Source organism: Petromyzon marinus, chromosome 48 (assembly GCF_048934315.1).
Source record: "Petromyzon marinus isolate PM22_M1 ecotype Great Lakes invasive population chromosome 48, UKy_Petmar_22M1.pri1.0, whole genome shotgun sequence".
NCBI lineage: Eukaryota > Metazoa > Chordata > Hyperoartia > Petromyzontiformes > Petromyzontidae > Petromyzon > Petromyzon marinus.
Window position 1 is genome coordinate 1,204,949 of NC_133714.1, and position 22,241 is coordinate 1,227,189.

Here is a 22,241-nt window from a genome sequence, read left to right on the forward strand (position 1 = left end):
AGCGCCACCACCGCCCGGCTGAAATCTCAATCTCGACCACTCCGGTGCCTCGATGTATTCTATCCAAAGGGAACCCCTTGCTGGCAGCTGTCCCTGTGCAGCTCAAGGTTAAATGCAGCACCGGCCTGCGAGTGAACCTTAAGTCTGCCATTCGAGGAGGCCGATGTCGCTTTGTGGATTTGTTCCAAATTGAGTAATTTGCAAATATTTAATCAAGTTCGGGAAGTTCTTCCAAATATCACCATGGGATGTTTTATATTGAATCCCGAGGCAGACAGCGCTTGGTTTTATTGATGGTTGACACACCCGCAGCCTCAACCAAGGCGGTCGCTAGCCCCTAAGCTGTGAACATCCGGAATTAGCGGTGGAAGATACTCACTTGTATTTCTCCAAGTTCTGGCTTTGGCTGTCCTTCAAGTGCCTTAAAAAAATGAGCAGAAAATACCACGAATTATTTTTTATTGACATATATATAAATAAGTATACATTGCTCATCAAGAATGCAAATGTATCGTAGGGCTACTTACATAGGTAAATAGAGCGGCCACTCCAATTTACATTTTTGATGGAGTTGTCAATTACATTGTGAATAAAACTTCACAGCCCTTTGTCAATACACCTCTGCATGAAGGCCAGACCAAGCCATGTCAATCATGGGTGTTGTTTGCCCATACTTGACCACAGTGGTCAGTGTGAGTTCAAGGAGGGGTGGGTGGGAGGGAACCAGGATTGGTTTACATTTCACTCGCCACAGATGTCAGCTAAGGCTTCGCGTATTGCGGGTTCATCGCAATACGCGAAGCACCGCTCCTCTACAGCTGCTTACCGCTGCTTACTAAAAATGTGAAGGAATTTTTTTTTCCATATACAAAACAAACACGCACAAATGTTGACAGTGTCCATGCGCTCGCAGGAAACGTGTTCTTCAATGCTCAGGACATGTCGTGCGATTCGCCGGTTGCTGAAACTTAAAGGTTGCCATTTGCTCCCCAGTGGGTGATATTTTCTGTCTGCGATGTTGGCAGACGCTAATGAAGCGTCCGTGTCGCACGGCTCCTTCCGCCGCTCTGAGAGATTCCTCCGTAGGCTCTCATGACCAAAGACTACGATTCATCATTCGTTGTTTTTGGATCGCGGCCTGAGCTTTTTGCAACCACCCGACGATGCTGGTTGCAATCCCCGGTGAAATAGTTGCGCGAAAAAAATATGTCGAATTTGCGCTTGATTTTCAACGTAGCCGGTTTGCTGAGAAACGGAACTCGTTGGCGCATTTTCCGCGCAAGTCAACTTGCCTTCTGTGGCCAGGTTGGGTGGTGGAGGATGCATAGCCCTGATCTAACCCATAAAGCGTATTATGAATTATATCTAAGACGAACTAACCCACATCATCAATAGCTGTTATTTAAAAAATATATATGTTTTAATAATCGTCCATTCTTATTTAGCGCGGGAAAATAGACTTCTTGGAAGCAGAAAAAATGTGAGGCGTACTGCTCAGGCGGAATTAACAATAGGACAACGTCTTCTTTGGTCCTTTCGGTAAAGTCACGTAGAATGAGAATAAAATAATAAATTGATAAAATAAAATAACACAATAATATTCTCACGACGTTTCGGCCACAACACAAGCGGCCTTCATCAGGTGAAGGGACGAGACTGAAGGCCGCTTGTGTTGTGGCCGAAACGTCGTGAGAATATTATTGTGTTATTTTATCAATTTATTATTTTATTCTCATTCTACGTGACTTTACCGAAAGAACCAAAGAAGATGAATCATTGCAGTCACGAAAGCTTTAAATCGAAATAGGATAACGGTTTAAACAGAGCAGGATTCGTGTTTTGTGAATATGACGGTAGAAACGCGTTGCTGAGCCATCGACCGGCAGCTTCAATGCAGCCAGAGATCGCACATTTACTTTCAAGTATTTTTCTTCTCTCTCTCAAAATGGCCTCACCACGGCCATGTTTGCGTCACTGCGGCGATGAAAATGCCACGGCTACAGCCCTGCAGAGCGCGCCACCGCTTCTGGCTTTAGCAGTGGCAGGCGCCAAAACAAACGTGGCCATTCTCAAGATGCCGATGGAAACTGCCATTTAGAAAAAAGCAATAAGCTGCAGCTCTACACTGTTGTGTTCACGCCACTGCTGGCAGGAAGGTCCTCCACTGCGGGAGAGCTCGAGCGAGCCTCTCTATAGAAGGTACTTGGCCTATTCTTCCATTCTGGCCAGACGTCTTGGATGAGGTGGGAGTACCCACACTTTACCCCACCATACGCGACCTGCGAAGGTGGCGGAGGGCACGGAATATAAGAAACTTTCCCATTGTTTCAACTGCCGTGTCGGGAGATGGAACCGGTGACCTTCGGGCAGCGTCCGTGGCAAGAATGGGTCGCGAGACGAGGGGGAGGGAAAATTAAGAAGAAAAAAACCTGCCAAAAAATAACAACCAGCCTTTCTTTCATGCCAGTGAAACAAGCACTATAATTTCAAATGTTCACGCTACCAATGTAACCACTAATTTTCCATTAAGCACAAGACACATTTGGTGTACAGTGACAGTGCCAGCACGCAGCAGTTGGAAGATGAAATGTATTGAAGGCAATCACCGGTACAACGTTTATTTTTACTATTTTGTATTTTAACCAGGTAAGACCCCACTGAGCTCTGTAGCTCAGAAGCAACCTGGCCATCACAAATGACGGAGTGGCTCGTCATTGCGTGCGCATTTACAGCAGCCACACACTCTCAGCGCGTGATGTTGATTCTCTGTGTGGAGGGGAAAAACCGGAGGACCGGGAGAAAAATCCACGTGACCACGGGGAGAACATGCAAACTCCAAATATACAGGTGTCGTCAGGGTCGAAATAGAACCAACAGACTTCCTGTATAGCAGGCGAGGTAGTTCACATCTCGCCACCATGGCACCCCTGTTATGTGTTCCTGGTAGAGCCTGTGTGTGTTCCTGGTATATGTGTATGTTCCTGGTATAGCCTGTGCGTGTTCCTGGTATAGCATGTGCGTGTTTCTGGTATAGCCTGTGCGTGTTCCTGCTATAGCACGCGTGTGTTCCTGCTATAGCACGCGTGTGTTCCTGGTATAGCATGCGTGTGTTCCTGGTATAGCATGTGTGTTTTCCTGGTATGATATTGTGTGTTCCTGGTATAGTCTGTGTGTGGTCCTGGTATAGCATGCGTGTGTTCCTGGTATAGCATGTTATGTGTTCCTGGTATAGCATGTTATGTGTTCCTGGTATAGCATTCGCGGCACATCCGAGGACACTATCGCCGTTAACGACGCATTGCGCAGGGCTAACTGCTCCGTCGGGCTGTGGGCTCTTTAACTGCGTTCCGGATTGCAATTGGGCGCCGACGACAGGAAACCACCGGGTTGCTCTCCATAGTCACAAGCACGTCGTAGTGTCCGTCCGTCCGTCACGCGGGCCACCGATTTTGTCACGGTGGTCACGCAAACCGCAAATACGAACGCAATGCAAATCGGAAAATGAACGAATCTTACTCCGCAATAGTGAGCCGTGTTCGGATAATTAATTTATCAGTTGAGAGAAAATTGCGTTCTCATTATTCCCTCCTTATTCACGAACTTGGCTGTCCGCGATTTTGGCTATCCGTGAATCGCGACTGGAACTCTCTGCACGGCTGCATCGAGAAAGAGGTGAGATAAAATTTACGAGAGAGAGAAAGGTTATTTACGTATTTATCTAAGGTGATTAATTAAAAAGGTTTTCGTAGGCCAATATAATTAACCGCAAAAATATGCGGATAACGGGGGCACACTGTACCCGCTCCACATGACAACAAGAAAACGTACCTCGACTTCTCCAGCGATCGATGCAGGTGGCATTGTTTCATGAGGTTGCTGTAAACAAAAAGAAAAAAAACACACAGACAAAAGAAGCACACAAAACAAAGATGCACAATGGTTAAATAACTTCCGAGAAAAGAAAACAGACGACACACACTGAAGGAACAAACACATCGCACTCTTTCACCAAAGCGAGCAGCAACAATCCACCTGGCCGAGCTTGGGCTATCATTTGTGGTGGCCAGGTTGCTTCTGAAAGAATAAACTCATACCTCAGCGGGCTTTGCCTGGTAGGATGGTGATGGTTTAGTGTTTTGTATTTGTGTGCATTTGGGTCATTTGTTTGCCTTGTAACTTGCACTACTATCGTGTTTTTGTAATTGTTTGTTGTAACGTTGTTACCCCGTGCCCCCACTGGACATCTATGAAAAAGAGCTTTATAGCTCATCGGATTCCTCCAGTGTTAATAAGGATTCTGATTCTGAAGTGAATGCATTTAGCCACGACTGCTAATTTGACCATTGCGGTAATTTATAATTTCGTCATCATCATCATCAGCAGCAGCAGCCATGGTCAGTCCACTGCTGGATGAAGGCCTCCCCCCCAAGCCGCAGCCACGTCACACACGATCCCGTGATGTCACAATCCACCCGCACCTGCTGCACCCCAACTTACGTCACTGCTTCCGTCTCCTCGGCGGAAAGTCTCTCTTGGGGTAATTAGTCCCATGGCTGCCTCCCACACCCTTATTATTCTTATTATAATTATTATTAATATTCTTATTCATATTATTATTATTCTTATTATTACTCTTATTATTCTTATTATTATTAGAACTATTATTCTTATTATTATTCTTATTATTATAATTATTATTATTCATATTATTATAACTATTATTCTTATTATTCTTCTTATTATTCTTATTATTATTATTATTATTCTTGACCGTCGGGCCACCCACCCATGTCTTGGAGGAAATGTAATCATTTACCGATGAAATGTAATAATTTTCAGAGGATTAAACATGCCAGTTGCGTTGCGAGTTAACTTATAATTTACCGAGGATTAAACATGCCAGTTGCGTTGCGAGTTAACAACGGCGCGACCTGCGATTGTCGTGTAGAGCTGTTACAGCTTGGGGAAAATAAGCCAGATGCAGCCATACATCATCAACACACTACACCCAAGGGGTGTACAGCTTCATTAACCTCGCAGGGTTGCATGAAGTCTGCAGTGCCGTATGTTCCACACCCCCCAAGTTACACTCCGCCGGGGCCTTGCCAAACAACGAATGTGATTTTTGTGCCACAAATTACAATAAAAATCCAATTATAGGAGAAGAAAACAAAACTAATGTAATTTTTGTTGCCAATAGTACCTCATGCTCAGAGTCACAAGTGAAAATGTAATCTACAACTAACAGACCTGAAGTGTGTGGATGTTGCTGAGAATATTTGATGATGAACTGATGATGAATAGACGATGAACAGATGCTGCAACTGTTGCTATTGCTGACGATGATGATGTCGCTATTACCATTGCTCATGAAGACCATGACGAAGATGATGATGCAGAAGAGGGAGTGTTCCTGGGAAAGCCACCCTGACTCCAATCACAGTGAGGAATGCGTGGCACGTGGCCGGTAACTATTAGCCATTGTTTTCTGTGACATCATCAAATCATTTTTGTCTCGTCTTTTATGAGTTCTCAATCTGTCAACAATATTTTTATATCTGTCTTCCTTTAGTCTTTTGTCGTTTCAAATATTTATTTTTTACTTCTCTGTGGGGTTTTTTTGGTACCTTTCCCGGACCTATAAGTTATATTAATTAATATGCTTGCTCCTCTGGACATTTTTGAATGTCTTTGCTGCTCGTTAGACCAAAATCAGTTACCAGCTGATACAGATATTTTCTATTGAGCTATCTTGTTGTCTGGAATTAGCTTTTTCCCTCTCGGTGAAGTTCACAACTTGCATCGCAGCAGTCTGCAATCACTTCCCGTGGTGAAGTTGCTGAGCAACACAGATGTTGAGGGACAATATGGGCTAGGCGACCTAATAAATCTGAGTTCTATTTTCACCGTCTGAATTTCCTCCATGTCCATTGCTTAGGCACTTTCTGTTTGAGAGATGTGTTCATTATTCCCATGGCTTTGCTGGCCACCGCTTTCATTTCTCACCTCAGTGTCAAACTTAACAATCAATTTTCTCACCTCTGTACATTCGACCTCTTTTGTATTAAAGTGACTTATTACGATGGCGTAAATGTGTTTGACCATCAGTTAAAAGTTTGGCAATTTCTTTATATAGTTTGTCTTCTTGATCTTGATAGCCCATTGTTGGGAGCGTACATCTGAGTTGTCTTTAACTTGCGGTGGTTTGAGAGTATTACTGTCGCCTTGGGAAATACTTTTGGATGCACGACTGAAATCTAAAACCTGATGATTCCTCCTCGAGAGAGACTGAGAATCCCCCTCCTCCACAATTCGTGTCAACTCTCTCCCGACGACAGGAAAGGTTGCTGCTTTTCAGAAGCAAAAACAATTCTCTCCCCCAATCTTCTCACCTCACTGAGGCCAATGATACCCATCTGTGTCTCTCAATTCTCACTCTCCGGTTTGACAAGGTTTGATTCTGCAGAATCCAGGTGCTGTACGTAGCAAACGTCAAATCATAGAAGGGGAGCCCTGTTCTAATCAAGCGCCGCAGTGGCGAGATGTTAACTACCTCGCCTGGTATACAATATGTCGTGGGTTCGATCTCAACCCTGACACCTGTATATTTGGAGTTTCTATATTCTCCCCGTGGTCGCATGGATTTTTCTCCGGTTCCTCCGGTTCTTTCCCTCCACATTTAGAATCAACGTGAGTTGAGAGTATTTGGCTGCTAAAAATGTCCACGTGATGATGAGCCACTTCGTTGAGCTCTCATTTGTGATAGTCAGGTCGCTTCTGAAAAAGAGCTAGGAAAGAGAGCTGTAGCTCAGTGGGGCCTTATCTGGTAAAATACAAATTGCAGTAATTACTATCATGCCCTTACTCCTACCACCGTCAAAAGTTGATGAAACCAGAGTTGCAGGAGGCTGATAACTGTGGCGACTGCCGGTGCAAATATTCTGTCACTATATTTCACCACGCCAGTCGGTGTTGTGAGTTGATGAAGATTCCATCCAGCTGACATGAGGATGCATCACTTCCACTCTGATGACCCCATGACCTCTCTTAACCACTCAGGGGTGTTAGCCAAAGAACACACACGTCTGTGTAGCCGTTCATGAACTGAAAGTCAACCGAAGCAGCGTTGTGTGTTAGATCACCGAATTACATGAGTTCTACTGAATTACACTGTTACCATAATACTAATGCAACGGTACTGTATTATTTAGAATATTTTGATTGTCGCAACAATGCACTTTTCAAACTGCTGCGACTATTTAAAAACAATTGGTTGAACCTACTGGATAGTATACGATACTACACTGAGTGCAATTGATTGTAACCGACTTACTGATTGTAACAGATTATTATGGAGTGTGACTGATTGTGATTGTAATTGTCGAATGCGATAGATGAAAGTAATTTTTCTTAAATATTACATTAACTGTTCCTCGGTCTGCTAATTGTTCATTTGATATGTAATTATACTATTTCATGGTTAAGAAAGTACTCTAGTTACTTTTAGAATTACTATTATTTTAGCATTTCGGTAGTACATTTGCTATAGATATCATAATTTAACTGTAGTACTGTAATAACAAAAACTACAATACAGAGACTCCTCTACTTACGAACAGGTTAGGTTCCAAAGGTCTGTTTGTACGTCGATTTGTTTGTAAGTCCAACGTTACTCCCGTCGATTCCAAACATGTTGTACGGCACTAAACACGGGGAATGGCTTTAAAAGTTGTTAATCTCCTGTAGATGTAGATGCCACCGGTTCTTCATGTTCTGAAGATGTAGATGCCACCACTGCCATCTATTGAACTTTCGACTCTCGGTCCGAACAGGCAACTGGACATACGGTCAGGTTTGTTCTTATCTCTAAAATTTTGTAAGTCGAATGTTCGTAAGTAGAGGAGTCCATGTAAACAATAATAATAAACAAAACCCCATTGAATGTTATTGAATATGGTACCGAATGAAATGTGGTAACACGTGCTCACACAAGCACCCGATATAATTATTTCCCATAATCCATGTTTAATTATCATGTTTGATGTCAAGTTAAACAAAAAAAGTGAAATTAAACTATTGTTTATATTTGAACAGGTAAGGCCCACTGAGCTATATAGCTCTTTTTCATAAGCGACCTGGCCACAAATGATAGCCCAATGAAGAGGCTTATCACGTATAAATGAACAGCAGACAAATACTCTGAGCGCATTTATATAAATAGGGAGGAAAACACCGGAGAACCTGGAGAAAAATCCACACGACCACGGGGAGAACATGCAAATTCCAAATATACAGGGCTCAGGGTTGGGATCAAACCCACGGCATCGTATATGCCAGTCGAGGTAGTTAACATCTCACCACCGTGGCGCTCCTGGTATAGCCATGACGTCATCAAGATACAGGTAGGCGCCATGACGTCATCAGGTCAGCTATTCAGGTGATCCAATTTAATAATTACAGTTGGTTGATTGGTTGCGGTTGGCAAATTAAATTAGTGTAATAAGGTGGATATATAGTAGTAAGGGAAAATATGCTATCCTTAATTACATTAAGATTTATTATGTTAGTTATAAAGCAGATTTTTATGTAAATGTTGCACTATTTTATTGTATCTGGGCCAATGGCGTGAACGAAGCTGTACAAACGACGCAGACAAAAACTGAGAAACAATACAAACGAGATGGTAAAAAAAAACAAGAACAAAATAAGCCTCTTGAACCGAATCGTAACCCTCTGTATCATAACAAGTAATTTAATCGTATGGTGCAGAGAGATTTCCCAGTGGTAACATGTCGTCGGTTCAAGCAGCACCCCACTAAACAAAAGGATGAGGCAGTAAAGTGTAACGTGCACGAGTGAAAATGTAAAAAAACATTAAATATGCACGCGTGGAAACTGTATACAAAACACAAACCGTGGCCCACTCTAAAATACGTAAAGTATCTTCTTTGGTTCTTTCGGTAAAGTCACGTAGAATGAGACTTTACCGAAAGAACCAAAGAAGATTAATCCTTGCAGTCACGAAAGCCTTAAATCGAAATACGCAAAGTAATTTAAACGCCAAAAAAAACTAAATTCACACCATCGCCCGGGACTATAATCCCCTGGGAGAGTAATCGTTGTCCAATATGCAATAAAAATATACTTCTACAGCAATAATTTGGATAGTGTCAAAAAATGGCAATCATGCTTAAAAACCACGTTCGCATGACTTCTAAGAATGAGATCCCACCAATATTAATAAAAACTCAACGAGAGCTGTGAAAATAACAAACCTAGGTTGGGGGGAAAACGCAGAGACAGACGAATGGTACCGACTACTGTGTTCACCACATTAAGGGTGAGGGTTATAGCGGCGATAGTCCATTTCACCGGAGTTTTAGAAAGAAACAAAACGAGGCAATGTCTCCCATCACGCACGATGGAGTAAACCACGGGAGGGGATGTGTTTCGGCTGTTTGGTCAAGAATGTGAATCTGCCAACTCGTGCTTCAATTTGCAAAACACCGCTAATAATGTGGGAGCACAGTGAGCTCCGGATTAGCGCACGACGCCAACCCAAAAAAAAACCCCTCTATTATGGATAATATTGGCCGCAAAAGACTACATGTTAAACTGCGTGAGCTAGGGGTTAACGCACTACGCCATGGGGCCGCATTCTCGGCTTGGTCTTTGACTTGGCCTCTTCTTGCCACCTCACAGTCACTCAGCGAAGGTGCACAAGCAGCTCAGCAGCCGTGGCTCGGCTCAGGCTCGGCTCGTGAAAATCCCGAGCACGACTGGGGCCACGTTCTCAAGCCGTGCTCGGGGTTAAAGCACGGTTTTAACCTCGCAGGAATACGGTTGCCACCTCAGAGGTACACAACAGTGAAATATATCATAGGCGGAGGAGGAGGAGGAAGAACAAAAATATCTCACAATACCAGAAGAGGGGGAGAACTACGAGGTACATGTAAAGTGCATTGTCCCAAGTGGTGCCATTGCCACGCAACTGACAAAAACGTGGACTTTTAATGTCACAGAAAGCCTTACATATTTTTTCCAGGAGAGCAGCCACCTCAAGAAGAGGATGATCCCGGGAAAAACCATGACCGCTAGCAACCTCACGCTAAAAATGTATACTCTTTGGTTCTATTCGGTAAAGTCACGTAGAATAGAACCAAAGAGTATGGATCCTTGCAGTCACGAAAACTTCAAATCTAGAAAAGCTAAACATGTAGTGTATGACCCTTGTTTGTAAGCTCAAAGTCGCATTACAAAAGCTCCGAGTAACAGAATAAACAAAGCTTGTGCTTAAACTAATTTATAAAAGTCTCACGAAGGCACTGCATCTTTTGAGCAAGGATACCACAACCACAGCTGCGCCAACCCCGCTACTGCGTTGCGTCTGAATGAGCGTGGAGGACATGACCAACGGTCACATGATGTGATTCAGCCAATAGTTGCCATTGAGCCAATAGTTGCCATTGAGCCAGGTCAAAGTAATGCAGTTACAGCTGCAATTTCAACGTCATCCCCAATGTTGACCCAACGTTCCATGTTTACTGTGAAGGTACTCCAATAATTTACCGGTCATATGAGTACTATATGACACCTCGCAGTGAAACCTATTGGCTAAATCCCATATGGGATGTTTTAACACGTAGGATTTCGCGACCAATGTCATCCATAATACAGTTTTTTTTGGGTTAGATCGCGTAATTATAAATGTGTCGTTAAACCCGCCACCACCCGACACAGCCAATTAGTAAGGTTTGTCACGTAAACAGAACGTGCCAATTCGTTACTCATACAGCATAATGGTGTGTTGGAGAGCCAAGCCACAACATTTACAATCGGAGTACGACGTTTCTCCAGTAATTGCAACTAGCTTCATCAGGCGACAGCCATATTTGTGGAGAAGTCCTGTTTAGTTCCTTAAATCGAGGGGTAGATGTGATGACATCACTTGGGTGCTCTTCTTGCGCAAAGGGGGGGTTAATGAATGCATATAAATTACTGTGGGTACCCATTGGCGTTTGGGTTAATAAAAATTAAATTAACATGCCATATGGGATGTTAATTTAATCAGCCTTGAGTTAATCGGACAACCAACACAACAATTATGCAATCAAGGAGCCAATGCTTTTCATAGATTTAATGGTTATCAAGGAGAGTTAAACAAGGGGTTACAGTTTTAACATTAAGCAATACAAAATTAACAAAATGTCACAGCGTAACAAGTACAGATGAGATGAGAACAGCACAGTGCAGTATTTGGAAATAAACAACAACTGATCGTGGTGTTTTGTCAGAGGTTGCTCGTGAAGTCTAATGATCATTAGTTAATGGCTGACTGGAAACGACCACCTCTGTCTGTCTCCAACAATCAAGATTGCGATGACCAAAAGGTCTCCCCGGCATCCCTCCTCACACAGCTACTCGCGGTTCCACACTCGTCAACGCGTTCATCGCAAGCAACATCAAAACACGTTCACTGACGACGAGGGAAAAAATAGTAGATTTGCCAGCTCCTTTAGTGTGCGTTTTATCTGGATGGCATTTCGGTGGCGACTTGAGGTGCTGTCCATAGGGGAGGACAAATCCCGCATTCGTCAGTTAACACCATGGCCTTCAAAGGAAAACTATGCAATAGGCAACTTTATGGGAAATGTCCGTTCTTCATAGCGCATTCCATAACACACTCTGCATTGCATATAAAATGTAATATGCAGAAGGGTCATTGCCCCAAATGTGGACTATTATATATTTTTCATGGTAAGGCCACAGTGTTATTGCTGAATGTGTCCAGGATGTTTTTTTGTTTATATATATTTATGCTTGTGCACCACTGCTAACGCAGCAGCATCAACATAATTTGCCCATACGGGGAGATTCTATGCGAATGTTGTTGCTTTGCTGTCTGTGGGTTTCAACGCACTGCTGTAAGATACCACTCTCGTGCTATACAGCACTTGAAGACCTGATTGTCTGTTCTTTATAAGTCTGTTGACCTGTCCACCAAAGTGAAAAGGGAATACATGGAACGGGCGGTCGGGCTGTCAGGAGCACAGCAAAACGACGGTGGCGGCAGGCCACACGGAAAGACAAAGGCGCAGCGCTGCTATTGCTTGCTCACGTCACTGCTGGCGGGATGGGCCTCCGCTCGAGTGAGCTCTGGAGAGCCAAATCTAGACGACATTTCGCCTACTCTTCCACGCCGGACGTATCGGAAGTGGTCAGAGTACCCACACCTTTATCCCCTCCACCCCCCTACCACCACGAGCGCAACCTGCCGATCGATTACCTGTGGTGTATCTATTTACACTGCAGCGTAGGCACAGGTCGCCGAGGGGGTTTAAGAAAATTGCCCAGATGGCTGGCGGTTTCATGGAGCAAGTGCCCTTTCAAAACCGCACGCTGGGTGGCACGCTTTCACGCGCGCCCCCGCCGAGGAGAAATGCTAATTGCCAGGGTACATAGCAGTCGTTGCGATTTAACAAAAACTAAACGTACTTTCTCAAGGTTGCATTTGAACCAAAAAGATAAGTGAAGAACCAATTGCAAGTGCGGTATTTTTGTGCAGTCATTATTGGTGACCCGGCCACGGACCACCAACTTAGAAATTGAGAAAGTGGTTTAATAACGGGTGGCTGTCCAGATTTTCAACCCAGCAAAGCACGTGACCGACCACCTTATAACATCGATATTCTGAATGTGTTTAAATTGTGTAATAATCTCTCAATACGAATGTTGCTGGATTATAACCGCTTAAACAAATAGTGTACACTTCGTATATCCATGGGCCAAGATATTAAGTAGAGTGAACCTTGCCCTCTGTGTTAAGGATAACAGCAAGACCCAACAGCTCCCACCACATCAACACCGTCATCACAGTTTGCCCTCACCACCACCCGAGTGATACAGCGCTGCACAGCGAACTTAACAAGCCCTGTTACGCAGCGTTGCCACCACCTGGTGACTTAATAAGAGTTTCAGAATCAGAATATTTATCTGTACTGGAGGAATCCGATGAGCTATAAAGCTCTTTTTTAAATATATCCAGCAGTATCACAGCGGACACCACCAGATGCACATTTCTTATGTACAAACATTTTAAGACGTTAATATACAGTAATTGATTAATATTAAATATGTATGCATGATAAACATCATTCGATGTTTAACTAATGTTTAACTAATGTTTAACTAATTTTAATGCTTCATTTAGTATGGCAATTGTTTTTATTTGGTTTTTCTATTATGATGATTTTAAAAAAAAAAGTAGAATTAAACTGGCAATATATTCATTATGATGTAGTTCAGCTGTCAATAATTTATCATTTAATGTTTGAAAGGACATATATTTCCCTATTTTATTCAAGAATGTATCTACATTAATATTTGTGCCATAGCTTCCTCTTGTATTGCAATTCTCAGGTGATCAGGTATTTACAGCACTCGGTGTTGCACTGATTGTAACGAGACTAGCAGCACTAATTGTAACGACTATTGTAACGAGACTAGCAGTACTAATTGTAACGACTATTGTAACGAGAATAGCAGTACTAATTGTAACGACTATTGTAACGACTAGCAGTACTAATTGTAACGAGTAACGAGTTGTAATTAGTATTGCTCGTCTACCGATTAGTGCTCTGTGGCCACATGAAGACTGGCCATATTTCTCAAACACAGTCGTGCCGAAATCGTGCACGTGTAAGCTGGAACGTGTAATCTAGCGGATGTTATTGTGTGGACCCCCTGTATATTTGCACATGATTAATGGGCTGCATTTTTTCAGTGGTATATAATCATCGGGATGTGTTTATCCCAACTTTTTTTGTTTATTTGATAATCGGGCCTAGATAGAAAATTTTGGATTATTCGGAAAACAACATTGGTGTTTCAGACAAGTTCGCAACTGTGACGTCATAGGACGTGACTTCACTACCATGGAGTCACTTCCGTGCGTTTTTCGCCAAAAGTGTCGTCACGAGCGTTAAGTTTCACGAGGCGTGACGTTGTTACTTTCTCTCACGTTGTTAAAGTATCAAAAGGTTTACATTAAAATTACCGTTTCATCGATGGGAACCTTCTATTAAGAATGTTATTATTCACAAAAAATATTAAAATTATTACTTAAAGTGCATAAACAATACAAGTTGTAAAAATTAAACACATTTCCATTTTTTTTATATAAAAATACGAAATAACACCCGAAATTGGGAATAAATATGTTAAAAACCTACATCTGAAAATAGGAAATCCAAACTCAACCCTAACCCTAACATACTGTTCTTGTTTTTAGAGTTGTCCGTGTTCAGGTGTTTAGGACGCTCAAATCGTTTACATCTGGAGATTATTTAGGCCGATATCCTGTAGTTCGGGAGCTGCATGTTGGAGAAATATGTCACAGGCCTCCACCAGTAGGACGCATCATCAACAACAACAACCTATTTTAGAAACGGCAGAATTTCCAGAGAATTTCCTTTGACCGTGCGCGTCGATGGGTTTTGCAGGAGGGTGGAAACGGCGGTGCAGTGGTTAGCGCGCTGCACTATGCACCTGGCGACCTGAGTTTGAGTCTAAATTTCACGCTTATACAGTCTGTTCTAGGTTTAAATTGTAACAGTCTTGATACGGAGTACATGACACATTTTCTTTACTGTGTATAAAAAAATTATGCTTTCTTTAAAAAAACCATCAACCAACCAACGAGTGACATAAAAGTGCAGCACTTACGTTTTTTTTGTTAGCCGTGTGCCTGAAAACATTGTAACGAGTCAAAATAAAACGAGGTAATACTCATTTCACGGGACGGGCAAGTCATCCACGGTGTAACATTAAACCCTGCGTGGCTCAACCGACGCGCTTTCGCCTCGTGCCCCACGTGTTGTTTGGCGCGTGGTCTGAGAAGCATGCAGACTGAAGTCAGAAGCTCCCGGCACGTGGAGCGGAACGTCGGACATTACACAGGGACAAGCTTAACACGTAGGCTTTCGCGACCAATGTTATCCACGAGAGGTTTTTTTTTTATTGGGTTAGATCGCGTCGATAAAAAATGTGTCGTTAAACCTGCCACCACGCGACACAGCCAATTAGTAAGGTTTGTCACGTAAACAAAACGTGCCAATTAGTTACAGTTACAATTGTGGATTTACTCTCCAACAAACCGGTGTGTGCCGAATTAGTAAGTAATTGGCATGTTTTGTTTATACTCTTTGGTTCTATTCGGTAAAGTCACGTAGGTAAAAAATAAAACAGCAAAAATCACGACGTTTCGGCCACAACACAAGCAGCCTTCATCAGGTGAAGGGACCAGACTGTCTCGAGGACAGCGCTGGAGTGAAACACAGCCACGCTTAGACTGCGAACTTTAAGCTGGGTGCGAGGAAATAAGGTGCCTTGACAAAGGAATTAGCAAATGCTGTCCTCGAGACAGTCTGGTTCCTTCACCTGATGAAGGCCGCTTGTGTTGTGGCCGAAACGTCGTGATTTTTGTTGTTTTATTTTTTACCTACGTGACTTTACCGAATAGAACCAAAGAGTATGTATCCTTGCAGTCACGAAAAGCTTCAAATCTAGAATGTTTTGTTTACGTGACAAGCCTTACTAATTGGCTGTCAGGCGGAGGCGGCTTTCAGCACACGTTTATATTTACGCGATCTAACCCAAAAACACCTCCATTATGGATTAGGGGCCGTCCATAAATGACGTCACGCGATTTTAGCCGATTTTTTACCCCCCCCCCCCCTCGTCACACGGCGTCAGAAAAAGTCAGACCCCCTAAAATATGACGTCACAAAGCTCTGCCCCCCCCCCAACCATATTTCCATTTTGAAAATAAAAACATGCTTCAAATAACTTTAAACTATTGTCATTGTAGTGCGTATTTAATGTGGTGCTGCACTCTGATGTAGGAGAAAACATGTATTAAAAAGGAGGCGTTGGAAAGCTGAAATTTAGCATAAAATTCACTTGAAAATATTCAACGTCTAACTAAAACTGCAGATGTTCAGAATATTATATTGAAATTATCTTATAATTATAAAATTATAAAAGTAATTATAACTATAGAAAAATACTTGAAACTTTGTAGTAGAACGAAGCAAATGGAGAGTACAATTATAACAATCGCATATTCATTTTACGGAATGAAAAGCCCTGGTAGAAACATTAGAATCAAAATGTTTAATAATCATTCAAAAAAACAACAACATTTATGCTTCTCCATTCTCCCATGGAGAAGCAAAATGCTCCTTCATGGAATAAATAAAAGGTGACCTTAGTAAATTAAAATAATCAAATAGTTAATCATGAATATTATTAAAAATTAGTGTTGTTATAACAATTATATTTAATTGATGTTTATTTAAAGTTGCGCATTTTAATGTGACGTCACATTTATCAAACCCCCTCGTCACACATCGTCACAAATGACTGACCCCCCTCCCCCCCTAGGTGCGTGACGTCATTTATGGACGGCCCCTTATACAGGACAACGCGTGGCACAACTCGAAAACACAGATCGGAGAGCCACACGGCACAACAGCGGACACCTACGCCGTCTTAAATAAAGTAAACTCCACTGATGTGAGATGGCAATTTATCCGATGCAAAAAAGCAAAGGCTATTCACACGAGCGTTTCCCCATTCTGTGAAGTTGATGTTACCTTAATGTCCTGCTGCTGCTTCTTCGTCACTGCGGCTGCAGAGGCTGTCGGCGCTCTTGGAGGCAAGGAGGCCTCGACAGCTGCCCCACTGTTCCTCGTGGCTTGTGAGTGAGCCGTGCTGCTGGGAGGAGGAGGGACGCTGCTGTGGACAGCGTTGCTCGCATGCACGGGGGGCATTGGAGCGCAGCACGGATGAGGCATTTCGGGCAGCACCTGGTGGCACTCGGCGTGATAGCGCTCTGCACCGGGAAAACCCACCGCGTACACGGCGCCCGACGGCGCCACGATAGTCTGCAAGAACTGAGGCTGCTTCCTGACCACCACGCCCGCTTGATTGCACGCCAACGTTTGACCGGCAGCTCCCGGGTTCCCGTGGGAGTAATGGGCTTGAGATCCGTCCAAAGCCGGGGGGTACGGCCTGGGCACTGCGCTGTAGGGAGGAGGTGCATTCTGAGTCCTCTGCACGGGACGTGTGGCTTTCGCGGCTGGGCTGCATCCCGGGGAGCCGGGTTGCACGTGCTGCAGTTGACTTCTGTCGAGCCCCGGACTGGCAGGCCTGGGGATGGTGCTGTACGGCGGCGGAGCGCCGTGCATGCCCTGCGCTTGGTTTCTGTCTTGCGGCGGGTGGCTGGGACGGGGCACGGCGCTCACCGACCGGTAGGGAGATTGCGGCTGCTGGGCCGGGTGAGTCTGCCGCACTTCAGGGCCCAGTGCATGGGCACCGCCGCCGTGCGCCTGGAGCGACTGATTTCTCTCGGGAACTGGAGGCGCCGGTTTGGGGCTGGAGCAGAAGGCGGCGGAACTTCCATGCGGCGGCTGAGGCACACTCCGCCCGTGAGCCGGCAGAACTGGTCGGGGGACTGCGCAGGCCGGGGATGAGGTAGTTGCCATTTGCTGAAAGGCGATCTTGTCGGGGGGCACGAGACCGTGCCTTGGCGATTGGCTACTCGGATGGGACGCGTTGTGCGCAGCCTGAGGATTTCCCCTTTCGGCGGCCGACTGAATGGGTTTAGGCGACGAGCTGTTGGCAGCGCAGCCACCGTGCATTTGTAGAGGCTGGCATCGGGCCATCGGTGCGCACGTGGCTCTGTCCACACAGTAAGTCGGGGGTGCATTGTGAAGATGCTGCGGTGGATGTCTGTCGTCCGTGTGGTGAATGACACTCGGATGGTGGGAGGAATGAGAAGGCATTGCCGTATATGGGTGCTTGGGCACAAAGCCGCCGTGCGGGGGGCTTGCTTGTCGGTTCGTTGACTGGTTTGCCGAAAAATTTGATCTTGATGGTGAGCAGGGCACCATGTAAGGCCCTGATGGGTGCTGGGCACTTTGTGACACCTGCCCAGCTTTTGCGCCCAATTCAGGGCCCTGGTAGAAGCCCTTTATCTGAGAAGGCTGGGGGAGGTGGGTCTGCTGGAGGACAGGGGACAGACGGGAAACCGTCGCGGTGTCCACGGGCGTTTGAGCCCTCCCCGACGACTCGCTCGATTGTTTTGGCGACGAACAAGAACCGGAGGAGGTCACGGTACTCTGCTGACAGTCTGCGAGCCTCGGGGGCCTTTGGCCCGGAATGGAAGCTGACCCTGGCGAGGGCGAATGTTTCGGAGAGCACCCAGAATCAGCACAACCAGTGCTGTTTTGATCATTCTTTGGCGGAGGTCTTGAATTCAACAATTGGCTGGTGCTGAGCAGTTCCAGTTTAGCCCTGTTTAATGCGTCGTGATCCGGCTTCGAAGTCGACCTTCCATTCAGGGAGATGCCAGTATAGGGTTCGTGAAGGGCTCTGTCATAGGCGGAGTGCTCTCGTTTCAGGGACGAGTTTGACGACGAGTCCGGGTTTGTGGGAATGTCCTCATCATTGCTGTCAGATGCCTCTCTCATCGCCACTTTTCTCAGTTCCAGCGCCAGCTGTTGTGGATCCACCCCCATGCACTTTTGTTTTTCAGCTGTAATAAAAAAGAAATGTATAGATGTGTAAATGCCATACACACTGTGGAAACGACAAAAACACAAACCACACTTCACTAAACAAGTGCCAAGCAACATATGGCAATGGCTTTTTGCACTGTTGGGTTTTGTGGATTTACATCCTGGACATGTGTGAAAAAGAGGTTCATTGCTCATCGGATTCTTCCAGTCTAAATAAAGACTCTTGATCCTGAGCCTGACACCTGTACACTCTCAAATTTCTACTCATATTTCTAGATATATTGCTGAATCACGCAATCTACATCTTTGGATTTTAATCCTTTACAAAGCTGTATTACTTTGGCAGTACATCCACGGGGATTAGCATTGTTTCATATATTGTAATAGAGTAGCTTGCATTTCCCCCCAGTGTATTATCTTTGGTGTTTGTCATATTGCACAATGTGTGGATTAGTGAATGGTCTTACTATGCGAGAAATGATCATGCATATTCCCGTGGATAAATTAAAATTTCCCATATATTTTTTTTTAATCCAGCCTTTTTGTCTGGATGGCCTCCCCACACTGTATCAGCCATGCAAGTTTGCTTTGACCATACTTCACCACGATGGTCAGAAATGGGTTGGTGAAAGATCAAGGGACCGGCGTCTGGTTCAGATTGCATTTGCCACTTTCGTTAGCCACGGCCAGGAATCAAACTCAGGTTGCCGGGCTCACAACCCAGTGGCACGAACCGCTGCTGCTCTCCGGCCTCTTAAATCTACACCCTTAAACATTTGGATATACCTTACGTGACATTTTAATGTTAACATTGCAAGTATCGAGATGAGCTTGCAGAAAATTGCTGTGATGAAGATGCCAAGACATGTACAATAATGTGTCTTACTCTTTGGTTTTATTCGGTAAAGTCATGTAGGTAGAAAAAATGAAATAAAAATGAAAATGAAAATTTAATTTTCATTGTATTTTTTACCTACGTGACTTTACCGAATAAAACCAAAGAGTATGGATTCTTGCAGTCAGGAAAACTTCAAATCTAGAAATAATGTGCCTTAATTGTTGAGGAGAATTGAAGGCTGCTATTGACCCTCCAGTGCATGCTCTGATATTTCTGCAGATATTTTTTTTTACAGAAACGAATGAAGCATGCTCGTTGCATAGCTCCTTAATCGTTCCAAGAATGAATTCCCAACAACGCTAACCAACGGCTGTTATCAGCTGTTTGCAACAGACTCCTTGGAAGCAGAAGAATTGTGAGGCTTACCGCTCAGGCAGAATGATTCATACGATAACGAGTTGAACAGAGCAGGGTTCGTGTTTTGCGAATATGACGGTAGAAACGCGTTGCTGAGCCATCGACTGGCAGCTTCAATGCATCCAGGGATCGCACATTTACTTTCAAGTATTTTTCTCTCTCTCAAAATGGTCTCACCACGGCCATGTTTGCGCCACTGCGGTTATCAAAATGCCACGGCTACAGCCCTGCAGAGCGCGCCACCGCTTCTGGCTTTAGCAGTGGCAGGCGCCAAACCAACGTGGCCATTCTCTGGGTGCCAAATTAATCACCGGCACTCGCACGCGCCTCTGTGTTAATACAGGGAAAGGGGGGGGACAACAACATTCGCTCGCATTCGCGTGTAGAGGTGTTGACGTGTCCAGTCAGACGCAGGGGCGCAGCGGTGAGGACACGTTGCATTGCCTCAAAGGAGTACCCGGTGCGGTGTGTAAACATCGCCACTGGGGAGACAAAGGCGGCCGGGCGTGGTTCTCGACACCCACCTCCTTGCGTGCTGTGCCGGTCTTCATAGGTGCTGCTCGCTAACAGCACTTGGCCCTAAAAAGTATGTTAAGTCTATACGGGGGTTGTTTGTGGCAAATGCACATGTATAATAACAAACAGACAAAAAGAGGAATACACACCAGAAGGGGAGTACACTTGCTCAGTGGAGTCCATGTTCTTAGTCTCCAGCAGCATATTGAGGTCCCTAAGGCACAAACAGCAGCGCGAGTAAGCCGGGGGACGTCCGTCAGTGAGCTCAATCAGAACGCACAATGACCACTCGCATCGCAAACTCAAAATGCCTCATCACAAATTATAAAGAAAGCCCCCCACCACCACCCCACCCTGTGAGGGTTGCTCATTTTTATATGGGAGAGTGAGGAGGTTCAGATGCATTTTCTCTCCCATGCAATTCTCTCAATATCTTTATAGGGCACCAATGCGGATTTTTGTTTTTAAACGTGTTTTAACGGCGACCAAAAGCAGGAGGGCCAGGACGCGGAAAGCAACTGCTTGAGAACCAAGTACAATCACTGTACGAAGATTTTATCAACACTTCGGGTAAGACTTATTGTCTTCAACTAGGCCAGCTCATAAAAACTCTCAGGCCGCAATAACACCCCCTACCCCCCTACCCCCCCCCCGACTAAAATAGTCGTGAGAAGTTATATAAAGAGAAAAACAAAGGCTCTCCACGTCTCCAACCAATGTCGATACACTTGTTAAATCACTTCACTCTCGTGCCTGTAAGGACACGGGGCCCATCGCTTTAGCCGCACCAATCACCCATTCAGACCAGAGTAAATGGACACCATTAGAAATCAAGTAGGGTATATATATTATCTACGAATCACCCCGTAGAGCAATGCAATTTATCCAGGAATAATATTTTAATGGCTAAAGAGTGTAGTTTATCCAGAAAAATAATGGCCATTTTTTTATTCAAGCCAATGTTTTTCTGCACGAGAAAAGAAACTGGAGGGCCAATAAGAAGAGCTGCGCAATGTAGAATTAGATATTTAAAAATATATTTTTACTAGATTTTTGCTCTACACAAGAACAAAGGCACGCTGCAGAACTTTGAGATGCAGAATTAGAATTTGTTTCGGCGCTTAAATGTGAGTGCATCTCAAGGTGCTTTACATAGCGCAGCGACACTATGGCAACAACAACAATGCATCAACAGCGCCGTGGAGAGCAAAAGAGGGGGGGGGGGGGTAACGATAGCTGCAAACAATTCCAGCTCGTGTCGCACGCGCAAAATCCGACCCACATCCCCAGCTCCTGCACAATAAGTAACAACACTTTTTTACACTCAGCTACTGCTGACGCAATTATCTGGCTCGACCACCATGCAGTACAAATTATAGTTGTTGCATGATTGAGGATTGAAATGAGAGGGTCTTTGTGCCACTGATGGAACCACGGCAGGAGGGCCAGGTACGAGCGGAAAACACTCAAATATATTCACATTGTGAACAGTTGTTTTAAGCGTTTCTCAATATACATCTTATTTACGTCTTGGGCCAAGGTGACAATGTCAATTTCCACTCAGTGCTTTTTTCATACTCAACGAAGGCCGTACGTAATGGCATTTGATGTTCATGAGTCTTTTCCAGAACCCGATTGATTTTCATATTTGCTGATGAAATAGTCAATAGAGCAACTGATGGCAATGAACTGTATAATACCATTTAGAAGAACCAGATGATGAAAGCTGTAAAAGCTGGGCTGGACAACCATCTCCTGGCCCCCTTACAGTTATGGTTCATTTTGGAAGTCTCGTTCAAAGTACATTGCAAGTCCCACAAATGTAAATCACAAAAGTAGATCTCGTCCACTGATCCTTGCCCTCCAAAGCCACGGATCGCAAGTTTCTA

General features: G+C 44.4%; 1 protein-coding gene across 1 annotated transcript in view; it reads right to left on the minus strand.

Annotated features, from left to right (window-relative positions):
* LOC116952745 (uncharacterized) overlaps positions 1–22,241 on the minus strand; it is a 114,330-nt gene that overhangs the window by 18,402 nt on the left and 73,687 nt on the right. Inside the window, exons 7-10 of the mRNA XM_032972354.2 lie at positions 20,502–20,566; positions 16,656–18,598; positions 3,829–3,876; positions 380–421 (exon numbers count right to left, since the gene is read on the minus strand). Of these exons, the coding sequence (XP_032828245.2) occupies positions 380–421; positions 3,829–3,876; positions 16,656–18,598; positions 20,502–20,566 (2,098 nt within the window). The remainder of the gene's footprint in view (positions 1–379; positions 422–3,828; positions 3,877–16,655; positions 18,599–20,501; positions 20,567–22,241) is intronic.